Source organism: Muntiacus reevesi, chromosome 18 (genome assembly GCF_963930625.1).
Source record: "Muntiacus reevesi chromosome 18, mMunRee1.1, whole genome shotgun sequence".
NCBI lineage: Eukaryota > Metazoa > Chordata > Mammalia > Artiodactyla > Cervidae > Muntiacus > Muntiacus reevesi.
In genome coordinates, this window is record NC_089266.1 from 11,779,173 (window position 1) to 11,797,881 (window position 18,709).

General features: G+C 44.0%; 1 protein-coding gene across 1 annotated transcript in view; it reads right to left on the reverse strand.

Annotated features, from left to right (window-relative positions):
• NPLOC4 (NPL4 homolog, ubiquitin recognition factor) overlaps positions 1-18,709 on the reverse strand; it is a 52,671-nt gene that overhangs the window by 24,496 nt on the left and 9,466 nt on the right. The window contains exons 3-11 of the mRNA XM_065909015.1: positions 17,747-17,859; positions 13,416-13,592; positions 9,901-9,949; positions 9,061-9,155; positions 7,258-7,381; positions 6,199-6,378; positions 3,346-3,432; positions 1,349-1,420; positions 809-935 (exon numbers count right to left, since the gene is read on the reverse strand). Coding sequence (XP_065765087.1) covers positions 809-935; positions 1,349-1,420; positions 3,346-3,432; positions 6,199-6,378; positions 7,258-7,381; positions 9,061-9,155; positions 9,901-9,949; positions 13,416-13,592; positions 17,747-17,859 — 1,024 coding nt within the window. The remainder of the gene's footprint in view (positions 1-808; positions 936-1,348; positions 1,421-3,345; positions 3,433-6,198; positions 6,379-7,257; positions 7,382-9,060; positions 9,156-9,900; positions 9,950-13,415; positions 13,593-17,746; positions 17,860-18,709) is intronic.

The following is an 18,709-nucleotide window of genomic DNA, read 5'->3' on the forward strand; positions in this document are numbered from 1 at the left end:
ATGACCTATATGTGTAACATGTAATACAATAGACACAATATCACAAACACACTCATCACTCCCAATAGAAGATTTATGGAAAAGGTTTCTTAAAATGACACTTCCACTCATAAATAAATAAGTAACAGAAACAGTAAATTCCTTTTCTCTTACTTAACCAGAGCCATCCTTGGTTACTGGAAAGGGGCAAAGGCAGCCTAGAACTCAGATCCAGAACCAAGTGAACCTGGACTAAGGCTAAGAGAGTGGAGTAGAAGAGGGCTACACTGAAGCCACGATTCTAGGATTAATAGTTTTGGGTGATGCTGAGTTCAGGATTTCTGCCACAAACCAGAAAGAAGAATTTCATGGCTCACAGGCCCATTAAGAAAATCTATTGTAACTATGTTAAGAATGCACGGCTTTTCTGGTTGCTCACTAGTAAAGAATCTACCTTTCAATGCAGGAGACCCGAGTTTGATCCCGGGTCAGGAAGATCTCCTGGAGAAGGAAATGGCAACGCACTCCAGTACTCTTGCCTGAGAAAATCCCATGGCAGAGGAGCCTGGTGGGGTTACAGGCCACAGGGTTGCAAAGAGTCAGACATGACTTGGTGACTAAAACAACAAGTGGGTAGCAGAGCAGGCTAAACAGAGACTTGACATGATTTAATCCTTTCTTTCCTGTATCCATTCAGGCCTGGTACCAGGATGAGGCCAAAAAAAAAAAAAAAAGGAAAGAAAAAAGTGCCTAAAAAAGAATGCAAAGAGGAACAAAACCTATTGACAGGGTAGTAATGGTTATAATATAACTCTGCCTCCATTTATACCTGTAGCCACTGCAGTAACAAACTTGGATCCAAAATGTCCATCTGGAGATAGTCGACATATGTTGGGATGCTTATTTTGGAAGTCTCCTGCAGTGATACATTCTTCTGAACTCAGGAAATAGGTGTCCTAAGAAAAGAGAACCAGCATATCAAGTTCTACAGCATCATGTCAAAATATGCTTGCCATTTCTTATTCAGAAAATATTAAGAACTAAACTATGACGTGTCACAAACTACGGTGAAACAAGTACCTACACTTCCTACTACCAACCCCTCACAGAAAACCACTTGTAACCAGTAAGGCCAGAACCACAAGGCAATTCACCTCATGGGCTGACCTCTGAGAGGCAGGACTTCAGAAAGGTAAGGAGGGTTTTGATTTCTGAGACAGAATGAATAGACTCAGCCTTAGTTTATCAAGAACAATGTGTTTAAAATAATGTAGTCTAAAAACGTAAGCTGTGCAGAGATTCCCAAGAGTGCAGCCCAGAGATGGTCTGTAACAAAGTCCAGGCAAGCAAACATCCCTGCCCACCTCACCTTATTTCGACTATATCGAACTGTACCCTTCCGAGTATCTTCTGAGACAAGGTCTGTAAATATCCAGCCAACCTGCATAAGAGAGAAAAATACCTTCTGAGTTTCTCCCTGAAACAGGTGACGAATGCCTTCTAGCTTCTGCCCAGAGAGGAGACTCCGGGAGTCGGTCCTTTCTTTCTAGGTGAGTCAGCTCCTCAGCTAAGGCATCGTCCATACCTGGGCTTTCAAACAGTACTCAGCTGACACTGGCTGTCCTCCCCCTGATGCTGCCGGTTGGAGATGAGGGCAAAGGAGCAAAGCTCATTTATGTGTTAGAAATACTAAGACTCAGTACCACCTCTGGACCCAGCACTGTGCTAGGTGCAGGGGACCTTGGGGTGGACAAAACTAACAGAATATTAGTGAAAGGGAATTCTCCTTCTCTGGAGAGAAGGAGAAACAATGAGCGAGCAAATAAAGACAGTGCCACTTCAGACACTAGGGTTTTCTCCGTAAGACAGGAGAACATACTCCCTAGAAAATGCATTTAAAATAAAAGAAAAAACAACAGAGACTTCACCCAGCTGCTCCTCTGAGCACCAGTGCAGGGCTGAAGGAAGCATCTGAGGGTACAGGGATCTGAGACCTCGGCACGGTCAGCCTCCCTGGCACGTCCTGCTACAGCAACAGTGCCTGTCCACGTGCTCTGTGAATCCTGGCCCTCCTGTGCCCATGAGCCTCACAGCTGGTTACCATTCCTGAACCAGAACCTGGCTGGGAGGCTGAAGAGTGGCAATGGAATCCAGACACACAACCATTTCTGTCCTTCAAAGAAGTGATCTGGTGCCTGTGACCCTCTCCAGTACAACCCTGAAACTCTTCAACTCCACCTCCTGCAGACATGACCAGGCAAATCAAGAGACTTTCACTTTCTTTAAAAATGCCCAAATGAACAAAACCCCCAAGGAGGATGGCAATGGAGAAAATGAGACTTAAGGGATAAATGTAACTTAACATTAAACAAAACAGAATCAGAATCAAGCTGAGTTAACGGCTAAGGAACTAGTGTTTGGAGAAAGGCATTTAAGTTATTTCAAGATCTACTCTACCGTGAACCAAACATTTATAACAAAAATGGGTTAAAAAAAAACACACTGATTCCTCTTTTCAACATGAGAAACTTTAAGAATTTAAATCAAAATATGCCCCTAAATCATTATACTGACTCCTTGTTAGAAACAACGGGAGTTTTTTTCTTAAAATGATGCAGTAACTTTGCTCTATAGCATTCCTGGGTCATAAGGCACATTTCCAGTCTTCCCCCATTTATCTGTACGGAGTCTGTTTCTCCCTGTCTAAACTGATTAGGAAACAAAGGATAAAACTTATGTAGCTATCAATAGTGAATTTCTAAGATGTGTTCAAGTTCACATTTCAACAGTATCTATAAAAAGTCACCCGTATAGTTCCTAGGAACTCTACCAAAGATGTGAGATAAACTAGATAAACAGATTCAAAAAGAAAACCCTCTGTCTTCTAACTGCCCAGAAAACTAGCAAGGCTTATATGCTCAGATGAGTCAATTACAAACAGGAGGTTCGATGAGGGCTGAAGAGGAACCACTAGAATCTCCAAGTGTCGGGGACAGAAAATGATCAGTGCAGACAGACACGTGAAGGGAGAGCTCACACACAGAAGGATCTGCCTTAGCAGGCAGGTGGGACACAGAGCCTAGTGTCAGGTCCCCTGCAGCAGGAGCAGGGGTCTTGCTCCTGTTGCTTCTTTCCTGGCCCACTTTGAGGCAATCCGCAAGAAGTATGTCTGGTGGATTTACATATAACAGTCCCTACACTGGCATCCTTTTTTAGGCGCCCAATAAACACAAGCGAGGCTTCAAAACGTGCAGGGCCTGCATCTGACCTTGAGCAGTCCCGAACCAGGCCTGGCCACGCCAACCACCTAGATGTCCCCAACACAGAGCCCAGGTCCTCCCTCAAGGACAAAAAAAGTCTCAGTACCTTCCTCAGGCCAAGTTTGGCAGCAATTTCATCAACCACCTCAGCCTTTGGGTCCTCAAGAAGCTCCAAGCTATTCTGTGTACCAATCTGTGAGGGTATTAAAAAAAGATGGATTTAGAGGAGGGGTTCAGAAAAGCAGCAAGCAGCTCTGCTCCATTTCTGGTCAGCTGTCACAAAGGAGCACCAATCTCCCTTGTCAAAAAGGAGATTTTCGGCAGTAAAAAAGCTCAACCAGATACACAAGCCAAGTCCTCCAGGCTCTTTCCTTCCAGGGCTTGGCTTTGCTTTTAATCAAGATTCAGAAAACATGAAGAGGCAATATTCAGGCTGGTTCACGTTAGCGGCTCCACATGAAACGTGTGGTTGTTCAGGACTAGAGAAGGTTCTTTACTCCTTAAGGTTCCTTTGTTTGGAATAGAAGTTAGTTTCAAAACTCCCTTGGATAAATAGTTTAACTTCAAGTAAGCTTGGCTAGATTAGGCAAGGTTAGAGTTGCAAAGTAACATTCATTCCCAGAAAACAGCCTTGGAAAATCTCCACACAACTTATACAAGGACAGTGCTTAGCTTCACAGGCAAGGCAGAGTGAAAGAGCACAGAAGATAAACACACTCAAAGCCAACAAATGGGCACCTGAAATGGGTATCCTGCTGACTGGTGAGGAGAGTGCTCAGCTCGGGGTAGTGGGGGCAGTGCTTGGGCTGGCTCACATGCAACCTACACTGGCCATAGGACCCCACTTCTTGCAGTAGACAAAGCTTGCTGAAATCTTTAATCTGCACCAAAATGCAGCTCATAGGTTAAGCATCATACTGAGCAGAAGACACGGCTATCAAATAGGAAAGTGAAGGTAATTCCAAATTGAGTTATGCTAATTGGGTATATCCTTGTAAATTAGTTAAATCCTGGCAAAATAACAAAAGAACTTTATGTTGCTGGGTATGACCCATATGGAGATGATTAATACCTCCAGAGCACAGGTCAAAGCACAAACTCAGAACAAACCTAAGGATTTTTGTTTCATGACATGTGGCATCATGAGCTTCAACTTCTAATGAGCTGGAGGTTATTAGAGGTCAAATGTTTCAACCTCCAGGATCCCCAATTTGGGAGCTCTGATGATGCTGTTAGTAGTTTCGATGCCAAAGGCTTCTGTTCCCATTTTTTGTTCAATCATACTCTTAATGAAACTGTTAAAATACTTCATGAAAGGAACCTCCTCAAAACTGAACTGGAACATCATAAAGGACCCTCCTCAAAGCTGAACTGGAACATCATGTGCTTCCAAAAGCAGATCCCGCTCACAGGGCACATTCAGCACCTGAAGGGCTGGACAAGCAGGGTCTCTGGGTGAGCATCCACTGCCATCTTCCATCTCCTTGCAAATGAACCATCACAGAAGGCCTGGTCCAACACATCCTCTGTGGTTCTCAATACATAACAAGAATGTCAAGGGGGTAGACAACACACAATCTGTATAAATACACCCAGGGAAGAAATGGAATCTCTACAGGAGCCACACACCTGCAAAGGCCACAAGGCCTACAGTTCAGACCTTGGTTCATTAAAAAAAAAAAAAGTAGACCAGTTATGGCAAGATCTCCGGAACACAGCACAAGGGGACACACATGCGCATGGCACGATGCCCCCCAGAGATAAAGGAGAAGACAGGAGTATCTATGGATCCACTTACACTAAAAAAAAAAAAAAATCAAACTTTACAGATCTAAGCGAAAAACTGTTTAAAGTGAGGGCTACCTGTAGGGGAGGGAGGAAATCAGATGAAGGGGAAGACGCTGTTTGTAGAACTCACTTTGCAAATGTGCGAATTTTTTCCTTTCCCAACATTTTTTAAAATAAAAAATTTCAGGCATACAACAAAGTTTAAAGAATCAGTAGTGAACATCTATATACCCACCACCTAATTTAGCCTCTAACATTTACTATGTTCCATTTGTTTCTCTGCTCAGGCCTCAGTGCATTGCACTTTTTGTGTTTTTGCATCACAGTAACCTGCAGGAACAAGACCCTCTAACTATCTCAACATATCATAAACCAGGATGCAATACAGTTCCAGTCCTCACTTTCGTAGTAAAGTTATTATATAAAATAAAACAATATAAATATATTACATATATATAACACACAACCATATAAAAGTTTTACATAATTGTACAACAAATTTAAATACATATATATAAAACCAACCCCTAAATACTGAAAATCAAACGAACCTAAATGTTGGTTATAAGCTGTTGGTGACATAATTATACAGAGAAGATATTCCAGGCAACTTTACACACAGAAACCAACTGCTGGTCCCTAGTGGGATATACCCTAGGGACCCTACCCTTCCACCTAAACAATTCTAAACTGTTTTCAGTTCTACACTGGTGGTAATCTTGATACTGTTATTAAGTTAAATGTGTGGCATAAGGTAAAGAACTAGAGTAATTCTGTGACTCTAATTTCATAATTCCTAGGATAGGTGATTGTAGGCATGGGCAGAGGAGATAGAGAATCAGAAGAGAGCAACTTTATGACACTTTTGGGGGAACTGACAAAAAGTGGAATAAGATGGCAGATTAGATCTGTATCAAAGTTCAACTTACTTCAATTTCTCAATGCACTTGTTATATAAGAACGTGCCCTTATTCTTTGGAAACATACACTGAAATATTTAGGGGCTATGGTCTTACTCTGCAAATGTTCTTTTTGAGTGTGTCTAAGAGTCTACAGACTGTGGCAAATGATGCAGTAGGAAAAGCAACAAACAATCTGAAAAAGGCATCCCATAGAGCCATCAAAACAAAGCAACAGAGACCCACAGACTGTAAGTCCTGCTCATGTCTACCTGAGGAGGCTCATAAATTGCAGCTACTTCAGCCCTGATACCAAGAGGAATGTCCTTGTGCTCCGTGTACCGTCCATACAAGTACCCGAAGTGCTGGTTCCCTGTCTTCCTCCAGAAGTCAAGGAAGCGGTCAGCAACTGTATGATTCTCAAACATGATGTTGTCCACATGTCTGTATTTCTGTAGAGTTAACAACATTAGGTTAAATTCAAATACTCGATAAAAAATAATTGATTCTTTTAGCACAAGACTCTAAGAATGTGCTCTGCCCTTAAGACTACTTCAGATTTTAGTGGGTAGAAGGGGTAAGGGTGGGACTCCTCAATAAATTAATTCAAATTAACCTCACAAGGGGACATCCCTAGTGGTCCAGTGGTTAAGACTCTGCACTTCCACTGCAGGGGGGAGTGTTCGATCCCACATGGCATGGCCAAAAAAAAAAAAACACACCTTACTGGATTCTACCTAAAATGCAGGTTTTCACATATTCTAAGTCAAAAAAAAGTTTTCAAAAAGAAATTAAGACAGACAGAAAGAAAAGAGAACTAGAGGGATGGATGGAAGGAAGGAAGGAGAAAAAGAAAAGTAGAAAGGTTCTCAGACAGTCAAGAAGGCCATGGAATTCTAAGCAGCTAAACACGGGCTGGCAGTGGCAGGGGAAAGACGAGGTAAGCTATTTTTGGAGGGCTGGACGGTAAGAGTGGAAAAAGCCAGAATAACTACACAAAATTTTCCCTGAGCTCCTTCTTGAGCCTAATCTCCTTCCTGAGCCCAGTTCCCTTCTTAACCTGGCTTGGAAAGATGTCCTGAGCTGGTCCCAGGACAGTTCTATTCATAGTTGAGCCATAGCCAACTTCCAGAGCCACAGTTTCTTAAAAGGCAAAGTCACAACCACTGAGCATTTTAAACAGTCACCAGGAAAATTTTGCCTCTACACAAGCCAACAACACAGAAAACTGAAGGCTCCCCTCTATGCTTGAAGGAGCTAGAGATCTTTCCTCAGCTGTGAACACAAATATACTGCTTTCTGAACCCAGGTGGACACAGCCAACATCTCACCTGTCTGTTCAGCGTGATGGCACTTGGCTGGCACTTAGTACAGATGCCGTTAGGCCATGGAAGGTGTCCCTCACACCCTGATTTAATCTTGCAACTGATGTTCTCCAGGGCAACAAATTTCCCCCTGAACAAGAAAATGCAACTTAATTAAGCATTACAATGGTTAAAAGTTTAGCAGGAGGCTGGAAATAAAATGTAAGATACCTTACACTTCCTGAACAGAGTTCTCAAGAGCTAAGCATGTGGTAGCAACAGCAGGGAAAATGTGCTAAAATTTATTCTAATGGAGTTCTAGCTTCTGTCCCGTACACTTAAGACTGTACAGGATTCAGAATGATTTCTGACAAAAACAGTTTGTTTTCACTAACATCTATGAAGATTTTCAAGAGTACTGCTGAATATCTGGATTTAACCTATACCTCTGAGAGAAAATGAAACTCTTTTTAAATTTCATCAACTTAACAAATATTTATGTAATGAGTCTAACACTTAAGATTTCTGGACAGAATTCTTATCCATAGAAAAAATGTGATTAGGATACATAACAAAGATATCACCACTCTGCTTTTGGTCAGTGAGGATGTCCTGGGCCCCACTGTGGACTTGCAGGTGAGCCTGCACAAGTGCCTGCAACCTCCGTCGCTTTCCTGTTCACAAACAGCCCAGTGATCAGCACTGTCCCCACAGGCCAGCAGCATCATGAAAATGATGGCACTTGGGAAGCAAGGGTTACAACCAAGGCTGCGTGTTAACAACAGTGACAAGCAAGCCCTTGACCTAGACTGACAAAAGGCCAGCAAACCTTAGCACACTCGTGCTCTGGTCCAGACAGTTTCAGAGCTTACCCCACGGACAAAGCAAGAATAGGCTTCGGGTGGGATTTTTTTTTTCCTGGTCTAAGTTTTTTTAAAAGTCATTTCAGGATGTCAGCAGGCTGTCAGAGAAAAACTACAAGCAAGCGAACATGACATTCTTCATGAAATGTTGCTGACTTGTGCTCAGCCACCATCTCCTCTCGTTGCACAGACAAGAATCATAAAATCCCAGTAAGAAATTTGTTCCTTTTTGGTGAGGTGAACACATCAGCAGGATAGGGCTGCATGGCAAGGACTAGATGTAATTCAGAAGAAATCAAAGTGCTCTCAGCTTGCCACTGTCAAAGCTGCTCTCTAAGAGCCAGCCGTCCCCACTGCCCACCTGCATCCCCCGTTGCCCGCCTGGCCGAGACTGCAGACAGCAATGCTGAGGCACCAAAGGCCAAGCCAGGGATGACACCCAAACTTGGCCTTACTATGGCTGTGAAGCTGAGCTGCTAACGAGGCAGGTTCCAGGGCAAAGGGCTGACGGGGGCTGTGAAACAGGAGAGCCAAGAGAATTGGGGGGAGGTGGTTCAGGTTTTCCAAAAAGCAAAGGGAAGGTGGGCTGAGACTCCATAGACACAGGACTGGCCACTGACATGCCTCATCTCATTCATCTTCACAAACAGCTAGCTGCCAGGACACCGCATACCCAAGAGAAGGTTGCCAAGGTACCCCCGGGCCTCCACAGAGGCCACCACCAGCCTGGCCTCTGCCCATGCACTGGCACTGCAGACTACAGCAGGTACCAGAGTCTCCACCCACCTGTTTCCTCTTCTAGAATCAGAATAAGATTCACAAATTCAAACAATGCATGCCCAGACTTTGATCTTTACTTTTCTCATTCAAATGCCAAGGGGCTTTAAGCAACGTGTGCAAGAGACAGAAAATGAATTTCTGCGACCCAAAGCCACATGGGTGCCACCCCCGCATTCAAGCTGCTTACTTGTCAGCCCCTCCGGTCAGCTTCCGGATGTAGGCGTGGAAGGACATGTGCTTCACGGGAGGCTCTAGGTGGTTTAGGTAGTCCTCATCAAACGGCTGCCAAAACACACAGTAAACAGAGTCACACACCTGCAACTGGGGTCATGCCACAGCCTCCACCTGCCAAACCCTGAGGCAGGTGGGCAGAAAGGGAGAAATGGTGTTAGGTTCTATTGTTCTAGGTCAGAACCAGGTTCTCTGTGTACCAGTTATCTTCAAAAGATAACTCTATTAATCTCTATTAATTAATTAAATCTCTATTAATCTGTTCATTTCTATTAAACATAAAATGATGCAAGTCAAGTAAGTATCAAGTAAATTTTGCAAAAAAAAAAAAAAAAAAAGCCACAAGACGAAGCAAGAGGAGACTCATGAAGAAAATCAGATTGGCCTTCCTGCCGTAAATTCAGGGTTAACCAGTCACAAGTCAGCATTATTATGGTAACTCTCAATCTCACCAGGACAAATCAGTAGAGACATGAGATTCAGGGCAAAGTAAATCAAAACGATGATGAACACAAAAACCGCCAGGTCCAGCTTTGTGTCAGGTTTTAAAAGGATTGTCCAGGGAACCCAGTGTAAATGCTGCCCCTTTATCACAGCAATACCCTGTCCCAGCTGTTCATAATCTACCCAGAAGGTCACTCCCATAAATAAAGGCTCATCCTCTCAGTGCAGCCTGCACTAGGGGGAATCCGAGGCCCAGGGCAATAAATAGATAAGTTCCTTGAACCACTCCAACTCAGCCCAGGGACTTAGAGAAGTGTGGAGACGGCTCTGGGAACTCGCTGCGTGGACTCACCTCAAGAGGAACGCAGTGCACGCACTTCCCCAGAGGCCCATGCCGGCACCTAGAGCACAGGAAAGAGAAACGCACAGTGTCAGCACGTGTTCTTCTGCCTCCTTGCAGGCTGATACTCACAATGCATGTAATACTTAATGAAATGCTGCCCCAGCCACGTGAAATTATCTGAAATGGTACGTGGTGAAGAGCTTGTAACAGTTTAATATTTTGGTGTGTATTAAAACTATTGACCTGTGCATCAAACCTGTGATTCCATGGATATTAACCGCTTAAAATGACACAAACTAAAAGCAAAAGTAAATGAATTTCAAGTCAATTTAAATAAAAATGTTCGGTAAAGACTAAGAAAGTTGGTATGTGGATGTGGCAAAAACTCTTGAGAATGGTACAAAAATAGCTTGTGTGACACAGAAATCCCTTGCATTCCTATACACTAACAATGAGAAAACAGAAAGAGAAATTAAGGAAACAATACCATTCACCACTGCAACAAAAAGAATAAAACACTTAGGAGTATATTCTACCTAAAGAAACCAAAGACCTATACATAGAAAACTATAAAACAGTGATGAAAGAAATCAAAGAAGACACAAACAGATGGAGAAATATACCGTGTTCATGGATTGGAAGAATCAATATTGTCAAAATGGCTATACTACCCAAAGCAATCTATAGATTCAATGCAATCCCTATCAAGCTACCAACGGTATTTTTCACAGAACTAGAACAAATAATTTCACAATTTGTATGGAAATACAAAAAACCTCGAATAGCCAAAGTAATCTTGAGAAAGAAGAATGGAACTGGAGGAATCAACCTGCCTGACTTCAGACTCTACTACAAAGTCACAGTCATCAAGACAGTATGGTACTGGCACAAAGACAGAAATATAGATCAATGGAACAGAATAGAAAGCCCAGAGATAAATCCACGAACCTATGGACACCTTATCTTTGACAAAGGAGGCAAGGATATACAATGGAAAAAAAGACAACCTCTTTAACAAGTGGTGCTGGGAAAACTGGTCAACCACTTGTAAAAGAATGAAACTAGAACACTTTCTAACACCATACACAAAAATAAACTCAAAATGGATTAAAGATCTAAATGTAAGACCAGAAACTATAAAACACCTAGAGGAGAACACAGGCAAAACACTCTCTGACATAAATCATAGCAGGATCCTCTATGACCCACCTCCAAGAATATTGGAAATAAAAGCAAAAATAAACAAATGGGACCTAATGAAACTTAAAAGCTTTTGCACAACAAAGGAAACTATAAGCAAGGTGAAAAGACAGCCCTCAGATTGGGAGAAAATAATAGCAAACGAAGCAACAGACAAAGGATTAATCTCAAAAATATACAAGCAACTCCTGCAGCTCAATTCCAGAAAAATAAAGGACCCAATCAAAAAATGGGCCAAAGAACTAAACAGACATTTCTCCAAAGAAGACATACAGATGGATAACAAACACATGAAAAGATGCTCAACATCACTCATTATCAGAGAATTGCAAATCAAAACCACAATGAGGTACCATTACACGCCAGTCAGGATGGCTGCTATCCAAAAGTCTACAAGCAATAAATGCTGGAGAGGGTGTGGAGAAAAGGGAACCCTCTTACACTGTTGGTGGGAATGCAAACTAGTACAGCCGCTATGGAGAACAGTGTGGAGATTTCTTAAAAAACTGGAAATAGAACTGATATATGACCCAGCAATCCCACTTCTGGACATACACACCGAGGAAACCAGATCTGAAAGAGACACACGCACCCCATTGTTCATCGCAGCACTGTTTATAATAGCCAGAACATGGAAGCAACTTAGATGCCCATCAGCAGAAGAATGGATAAGGAAGTTGTGGTACATATACACCATGGAATATTACTCAGCCATTAAAAAGAATTCATTTGAACCGGTTCTAAGGAGATGGATGAAACTGGAGCCCATTATACAGAGTGAAGTAAGCCAGAAAGATAAAGACCATTACAGTATACTAACACATATATATGGAATTTAGAAAGATGGTAATGATAACCTTATATGCAAAACAGAAAAAGAGACACAGATGTACAGAACAGACTTTTGGACTCTGTGGGAGAAGGCAAGGGTGTGATGTTTTGAGAGAACAGCATCGAAACATGTATATTATCTAGGGTGAAACAGATCACCAGCCCAAGTTGGATGCATGAGACAAGTGCTCGGGCCTGGTGCACTGGGAAGAACCAGAGGAATCGGGTAGAGAGGGAGGTGGGAGGGGGGATCGGGATGGGGAATACATGTAAATCCATGGCTGATTCATGTCAATGTATGACAAAAATCACTACAATATTGTAAAGTAATTAGCCTCCAACTAACAAAAATAAATGAAAAAAAAATAATAACTTGTGTGGAAAACACCCACTCTGTGTGCATATTTTGGAAAAAAGGATGAAAAGATCACTTGGTTCTGTGGGTTTCCATCTGCACAGGGTAGGACAGTGGGGATGCACTAGAGTGGTGAGCGTGCTGACAGGTGCAATCACAGCACTGTCCACGTGGGGTGAGAACTCTCAGGTGCACCTAGTTCTGTATCTCAGAGCAAGAAGGGCCTGGATCTCCCAACAGGCAGGCTCGTCCAGGTGATACACATGGAGGCACATGAACTCTGAAAAAGATTTCTAGTGAGGCCTCACAAACACTGATCAGGGTGGGAGCCACCCTGGGTCCCTGGGAGGAAAGCAAATGGGGGCAGAGAGCTGACTGATGGCCACAGCCACAGAGTGGTTCCATGCCAACTGCATCTCAGCACTCTTTGAGGCCCTCTGATCGGAGATATACAAGTTCCTAATGCAGCATGTTGAATTCTAGTATCTCAGTGTCATGCTTGCAGAGTGATGCAGTTACACACTCCACTGCAGAGACAACCTTCACTCAGTTTTACATCGGAGTGTGAACTCAGATGTTTCTAACTAGTCTCGTTAAAAAGAACAGCAAAAAATCTAAAATAAACAAATGTACACAAGCATAAGCACTTTACACAATCCTCATTGAAAAGTGAACATTCCGAAGGGAGCAGCACCTTAAGCAAATGAAACATTCCCTAGAAGAACGGAAAGAGCGCACTGAGTATGGAAGGTTGAGCTTCGCCCACGAGAATTAAACAAGACGATGTGAATGAGGACCTGTGCCAGCAGGTGCCAGGGTACCACCCCCTCTACCCTGTCACACTGGCTAAAGCCCACTCTGCATGTGCATCCAGGTATTTCAGGGGCACACCACAGACAGGACTTGGTTTAAGGCTCCTTCCTTCTTTCAAATCTCTTAGTTCTCACCACTTTAAAATTTTTAAAATACATGTGGAGCACAGTTTGAGATTCAAACAATGAGAAAAAGCTCACAGAATAACTTAAGTGAGATGTAAGTTGAAAACAGATGGTCAAACTCAAAACTCACATTTCTTCCTCAGAACACATTACAGACATTTCACTTGACTGACTGACCCTGTGGCCCCGAGGGCACTTACAGCTGTGGGTCGCGGCTCCTGTAGATCTTCCCGTCCTGCCTGCTGAGGTACTGGTCGATCTCATCTTCCACCACGTTGGGAGCACCACAGGCCTTCAACCCCTGCGGGGCCGACGTCTCCATCTCAGATGACGGTCCCGCAAGGTTCGAGGGAAACAGGAACAGCAGATCTCCATGCCTGTTCGAACAACAAATGTAAGTTGAGGCTGTCTTCCTTTCTTCACAACCTGAGCTGCACAGAAGATCAACTCCTGTGAAAACCTCTGACGCCTACAAACAGCCAACACCAACCAGCCCAACGGCACAGACAGCTAGGCTTCCAATTTTAAGAGAGTGAGTGCTCTTTTCCTGTCTTCTCATGCCTCTTCACCTTACCAAGGTCAGCAGCAGGCTCTCTGGACTGAAATATAACTTCCCCACAACCACACTGCAGGATCTATGCTGCGCAGGCACAGACACACCTAGTTCTACACAGAAGACACACCACCTCTCCAGACACTGGAGCAGCACAGCCTCTACCCTCCTCCTCCTCTTCTGCTTGGTGCCCACTTCCCCTCATTCCTTCCGGGGCCCTCTCTTTAGCTCTCTCATCTACCTCCCTGGGGCACATCCTTCCACTTCTTTCTTTACACTCACACACGTGTCCGTAACATGCATATCACTGATGTACAAACCTGAGATGATGAGACATACACTTTCTCCATTTGCTGTTCTCACACAATCGCTCCAAAGATGTTCTACCTCTAGTCAACGAGATGGCACAGTCTCCCAGCCATAGGGCAGATTTCCCAGAGAGGGTACATTAAACTTTAGGAATTTTATTTGTTCTTAAAGCTGCTGACATACTGCTTTCTACAAAGGCTGCCATGATTCACACTGTAAAGGGCAATATTTGGTTTTCAATCATTTTCAATATGAACAGCGTCCTTTCCCCATTAGACCCACTGCAGACTTCGGCAGAGCCTGACTGCCCACCTACCACCATGCCTGAGGCCAGTGAACAGTCCCACCTGGGAGCACTGCAGGTCCTGAGACAATCAGCCAACCCCAGTCTTGGAGGAAAAGCTGTAGCACCTCCCAGTCTGGGAGGAAAAGCTGTAGCACTATCACTGGGTAAGTATTTCCTTGCTCTCAACAAGAGGCACGTGCAGGAAGTAAGACTGGAAGCACAGCCTGCAGCCTCCAAACAACAAACAGAGAGAACCGGAACAGGTGCCTCAGCCAGGATGGGGAGGCTGGGCTGCAGCTGTTCAACGGGTCTGCTCGGCCCTCTTTTTTCTTTCACAATTTAGGGTGATAAGACCTCCAATTTGTAATTGAAGATGTCTATGTCTAACAGCAAATGAGATATTCCTAAACATCCTCCAGGTTCAGGATACTTGGCTCAACTGCTCCATCAGTTTTAACAAACACACTCTAAAATGCATTGTGGAGCTTAAAGAAAGGAACTCCCAAGGGTCCAAAAACCCAGAGCAGCTCAAACAAGAATAGTGAAGGAGCCTATGGCCAGCTCATGATGGGAACCCTGAAGTTGGCTTACAGTCATTCTCTGGGTGACAGAGATGAGGCCTTGAGCCTGCCTGCCCAAACAGAGTTGCTGAGCCCAAAATGCCACACACAGCCAGATGTCTGAACATGTCTCAACAGCTGGGAAAAAACCTACCAGCTGACAAAATAGACCAAGGAGAAATCCCATCTGCCTCCATCCACCATGCTGTAGGCAAAACTGTCTGAGGGTCTGAAACCGAAGGCCTGCTCTTGCGAGCATCCAGGGTACAATTAGGGATGCGACTTGGTTCAAGAAACCAGACAGAAATTAACTTGAGTGCTAAGCCCACAACGCCCCCTTGTGCTTACAGTAAGTAAGTGTTAGTCGCTCAGTTGTGCCAGACTCTGCGACCCTGTGGACTGCATCCCACCAGGCTCCTCTGTCCACGAGATTTTCCAGGCTAGGATACTGGAGTAGGTTGCCATTTCCTTCAGTAGGAAAGCCAACAACCCCAGATCCTTCAGGGCCCCCCTAAGACCAAGTTTGGCCAAATACAAGCTCTCAAGAAAAGGTCACCAAATGTACAAGAGAAACAAACTACCAGGACCAAGAGAGGGCAGGAAACAATCAACAGATTTAGATATCCAAAGACTTCAGGTGTGGAATTCAAGACAAAGAATATATACTTATGTATGAAGTGTCAGCTGGAAATGGAATGAAGAATTGTGAGCAACAAGAGGCCATCTGCAATGACCAAGGGCTCCGAGAGTGGGCAGAGGGGCCGCAGACTTAGCAGCTCTTCCCAAATCCCCTGCTTAGAACAGGCTAGACAACACCAGCTATAGTGCAACAGGATCCTTGCAAACCCTAAATACACTCAGGAGAGACAGACTCCAGACACCTCAGGACCTGAGAGGGAAGCACCAGGTGTGTGACAGACCAAGGTAGAACCCCAAGGAACCCAGCAGTCTTCACTGGAACCCTGGGGGTCAGCGTGAGGGCAGAGCAGGAGCCGGGAAGAAGCCCCTGTGAGCACATGAGTTAACAGCCAGGACTGAAAGAAATCAAATAAAGTTAAAAATGTCATCACCGAAATAATAGAGAGACTGAAGGAGAGGTAATATTTAAAGAGATAATGGGGAAGAATTCTCTAGACCTCAGCTGCAGATACAGAAAATACATTTTACATCAGGTAGAATTACACAAAGCAACTAACAGGCCACTGAGTCCACACCTGGAGAGGTCAAACAGAAACCACAGGACTCCAAGACCAATGAAGATCTTTAAAGCAGCCAGAGGGTGAAAAAAAGAACCTACAAATGAATAAGAGAATTAGAACAGCCAGTTGAACTGTGAAAATGGCAACAAAGGCAGTGGAGTGAGACCCACAAGGAGTCCTGGGTGACCGACTCTTATAGACATGGTCAGCTAAGTCTCGATCAGTGACAGGACATGGTTCTCAAGTTTGGGCTCATGGAACTCAGTAAGCATCACAACCATCACTGAAAAGACACGCTCCAGGATCACCCAGAAAGACACGCCCTCCAAGTGTGACTGCACCTCAGGTGGACAGCTTTGCCTCGAGGGTGTTTCACTCTGCAGCCCCCCTTTTCTGCCATCCAGCCGTGAGAATAGCCCTGAGACACATAGCTGCCACTTCCATATTGCTCGTCCCGTGTAGGGACCCGACAACCATGTGGAGGAGGCGCAAGCCCCCCACCCCCCAACAGACAAGGGTGCAGGGGCCCAGTGAGATTGGGTGACTATTCAGGCACACAGCCAGGAGTAGTGGGTATGAGTCCAAACTCGAGGAACACCCATGAGAAGTGATTCTCAAGATGCAGAAACCCTTGGCAAGCTGGAAGGAAAGACAGCCCTCATCCACTGGAAACAAATATACACAAGACAAGGCTTTACATCATCACAGCGGCAGGCAATGAGCAGGTGCCGAACAAGTATCCGTTGAAGAACAAATAAATTCATGTTAAAATTGCATTTCCCCTACCAAGACATACTAATTGCGAATCTAAAATGGACCAAACAGATTGCCAAGACAGCCTATTATTCTGACTGGTAAAAGGCACACAGCCAAGTACCAACAAAGCCCAGCCCAACCCTTACTAGTGGTCACAGCAGCCAGGCTACCTATAGCCCAAATAAGAGAATTCCCTGCCCGCTACCTAAGGACAGCAAAGACCTGAAGGGTTCTGCTCACTGATATGTGAGCAGGTGTGCCCACACAGCTCAGACAGGGGTCAGCAAACCTTTTCTATAAAGGGCCAGACAGAGAAATATTTTTGGCTTTGCAGACCAGACAGCCTCTGTCACAATCACTCAGTCCTACCCTTGCAGCATGAAAACATATAAACGAATGGATGTGGCTGTGCTCACATAAAACTAAAAAAACAGGAGAGGTCTCTGCACCCAAGAAACTCCTTCTGACATTACCTATCAATTCTAAGGCATTCCAGGGGTCTTGCCAGCAAGAAATACAACACAGACCTACCAAGAAGGTCTCAAGGCATAACTACACACAGAGCTACATTCAAGGTCCTTCTCTGCAGTAAGGCAGCTGAGTGTGCAGTTGCACACACACTATAACTCCTCCTCTGTGACGTATATCCCTGAATTCTGCAAGTCAAACAGATCTGCTCGACAGTAACTGTATATTTGGCATGGCTGCCAAACACCTGGCAAGCAGCACGGTCACCTGCACTTTGGTTTGCGTTCAAGACCGTAATCACAGTAGCAGAAGGAAACAGGGCAGAAATTAGTGACTTCAGGCGGGTAACTAGTGCCAGCATGCCCTCCCCACTCCCCACCTTCTCCCCTCAGGCACTCACTTGATCTTCAGCAGGTTGAGGGATTTGTTAGATGACGCTGTTATTTCTCCAGTCTTGTTTCTATTGATGTAAACTGAGAAGCCATTATTTTGGAAGCCAAACTCCTTTGCGACCTAAAACAAGCCCCAAACAACAGAGATTTAATAAAATACTTAAGGGAATTCCCTGATGGTCCAGTGGCTAGGACTCTGAGCTTTCACTGTTAAGCACCTGGGTCCAATACCTGGTTGGGGAACTAAAACCCCACAAGTCACACAGCACAGCAAATAACATACCAAAATATTTAAGTATCACTACCCTGACCACATATATACATCAGACACTCCTAGTGAGTTTAGAAATTGCTCCTCATTAAACAAATTCCTCTTGTTATTTTGCTCTCTTACAAGGAAACTCGAGTCTGGGGCCAAGACATGGAGCTCAACTCTTAGGGTCATCTGAGACAGGGAATTTTGGCAGAGAAACAGAAATGATAAAATAGAACAAAATGGAAAGTCTACAACTGAAATAGAAAATTCACTGGATGGGCTTATCATCAGAAGGGAAATGACCAAAAAAAAAAAAAAAAGTCAATTAAAGATGGGTTATTAGAAACTATACAATCTACAGATAAGAGATTTGAAAGAATGTACAGAGCCTTAGGGAACCTCCAGAGCAATAGCAAATAATCCTCAGAAGAGAGTAAGGCTAGGACTGAAAAATATTTGAAGAAAGAATGGCCAAAACCCTCAAATTTGATGAAAAACATACGAGTAACAAATCCAGGAAGTTCAGCAAAACCAAAATAGGATAAATAAAGAGAAAACTATGCCTGGGCACACTGTCATCACATCGCTAAAAACCAAAGATCAATGGAGACCAAAAGACAAAGGAACAACATCTTTAAAGTGCTGAGGCAGGAATAAAAATCTGTCAACTCAGAATTCTCCATCTGAAGAAAATACCTTTCAAATACAAGGGCAA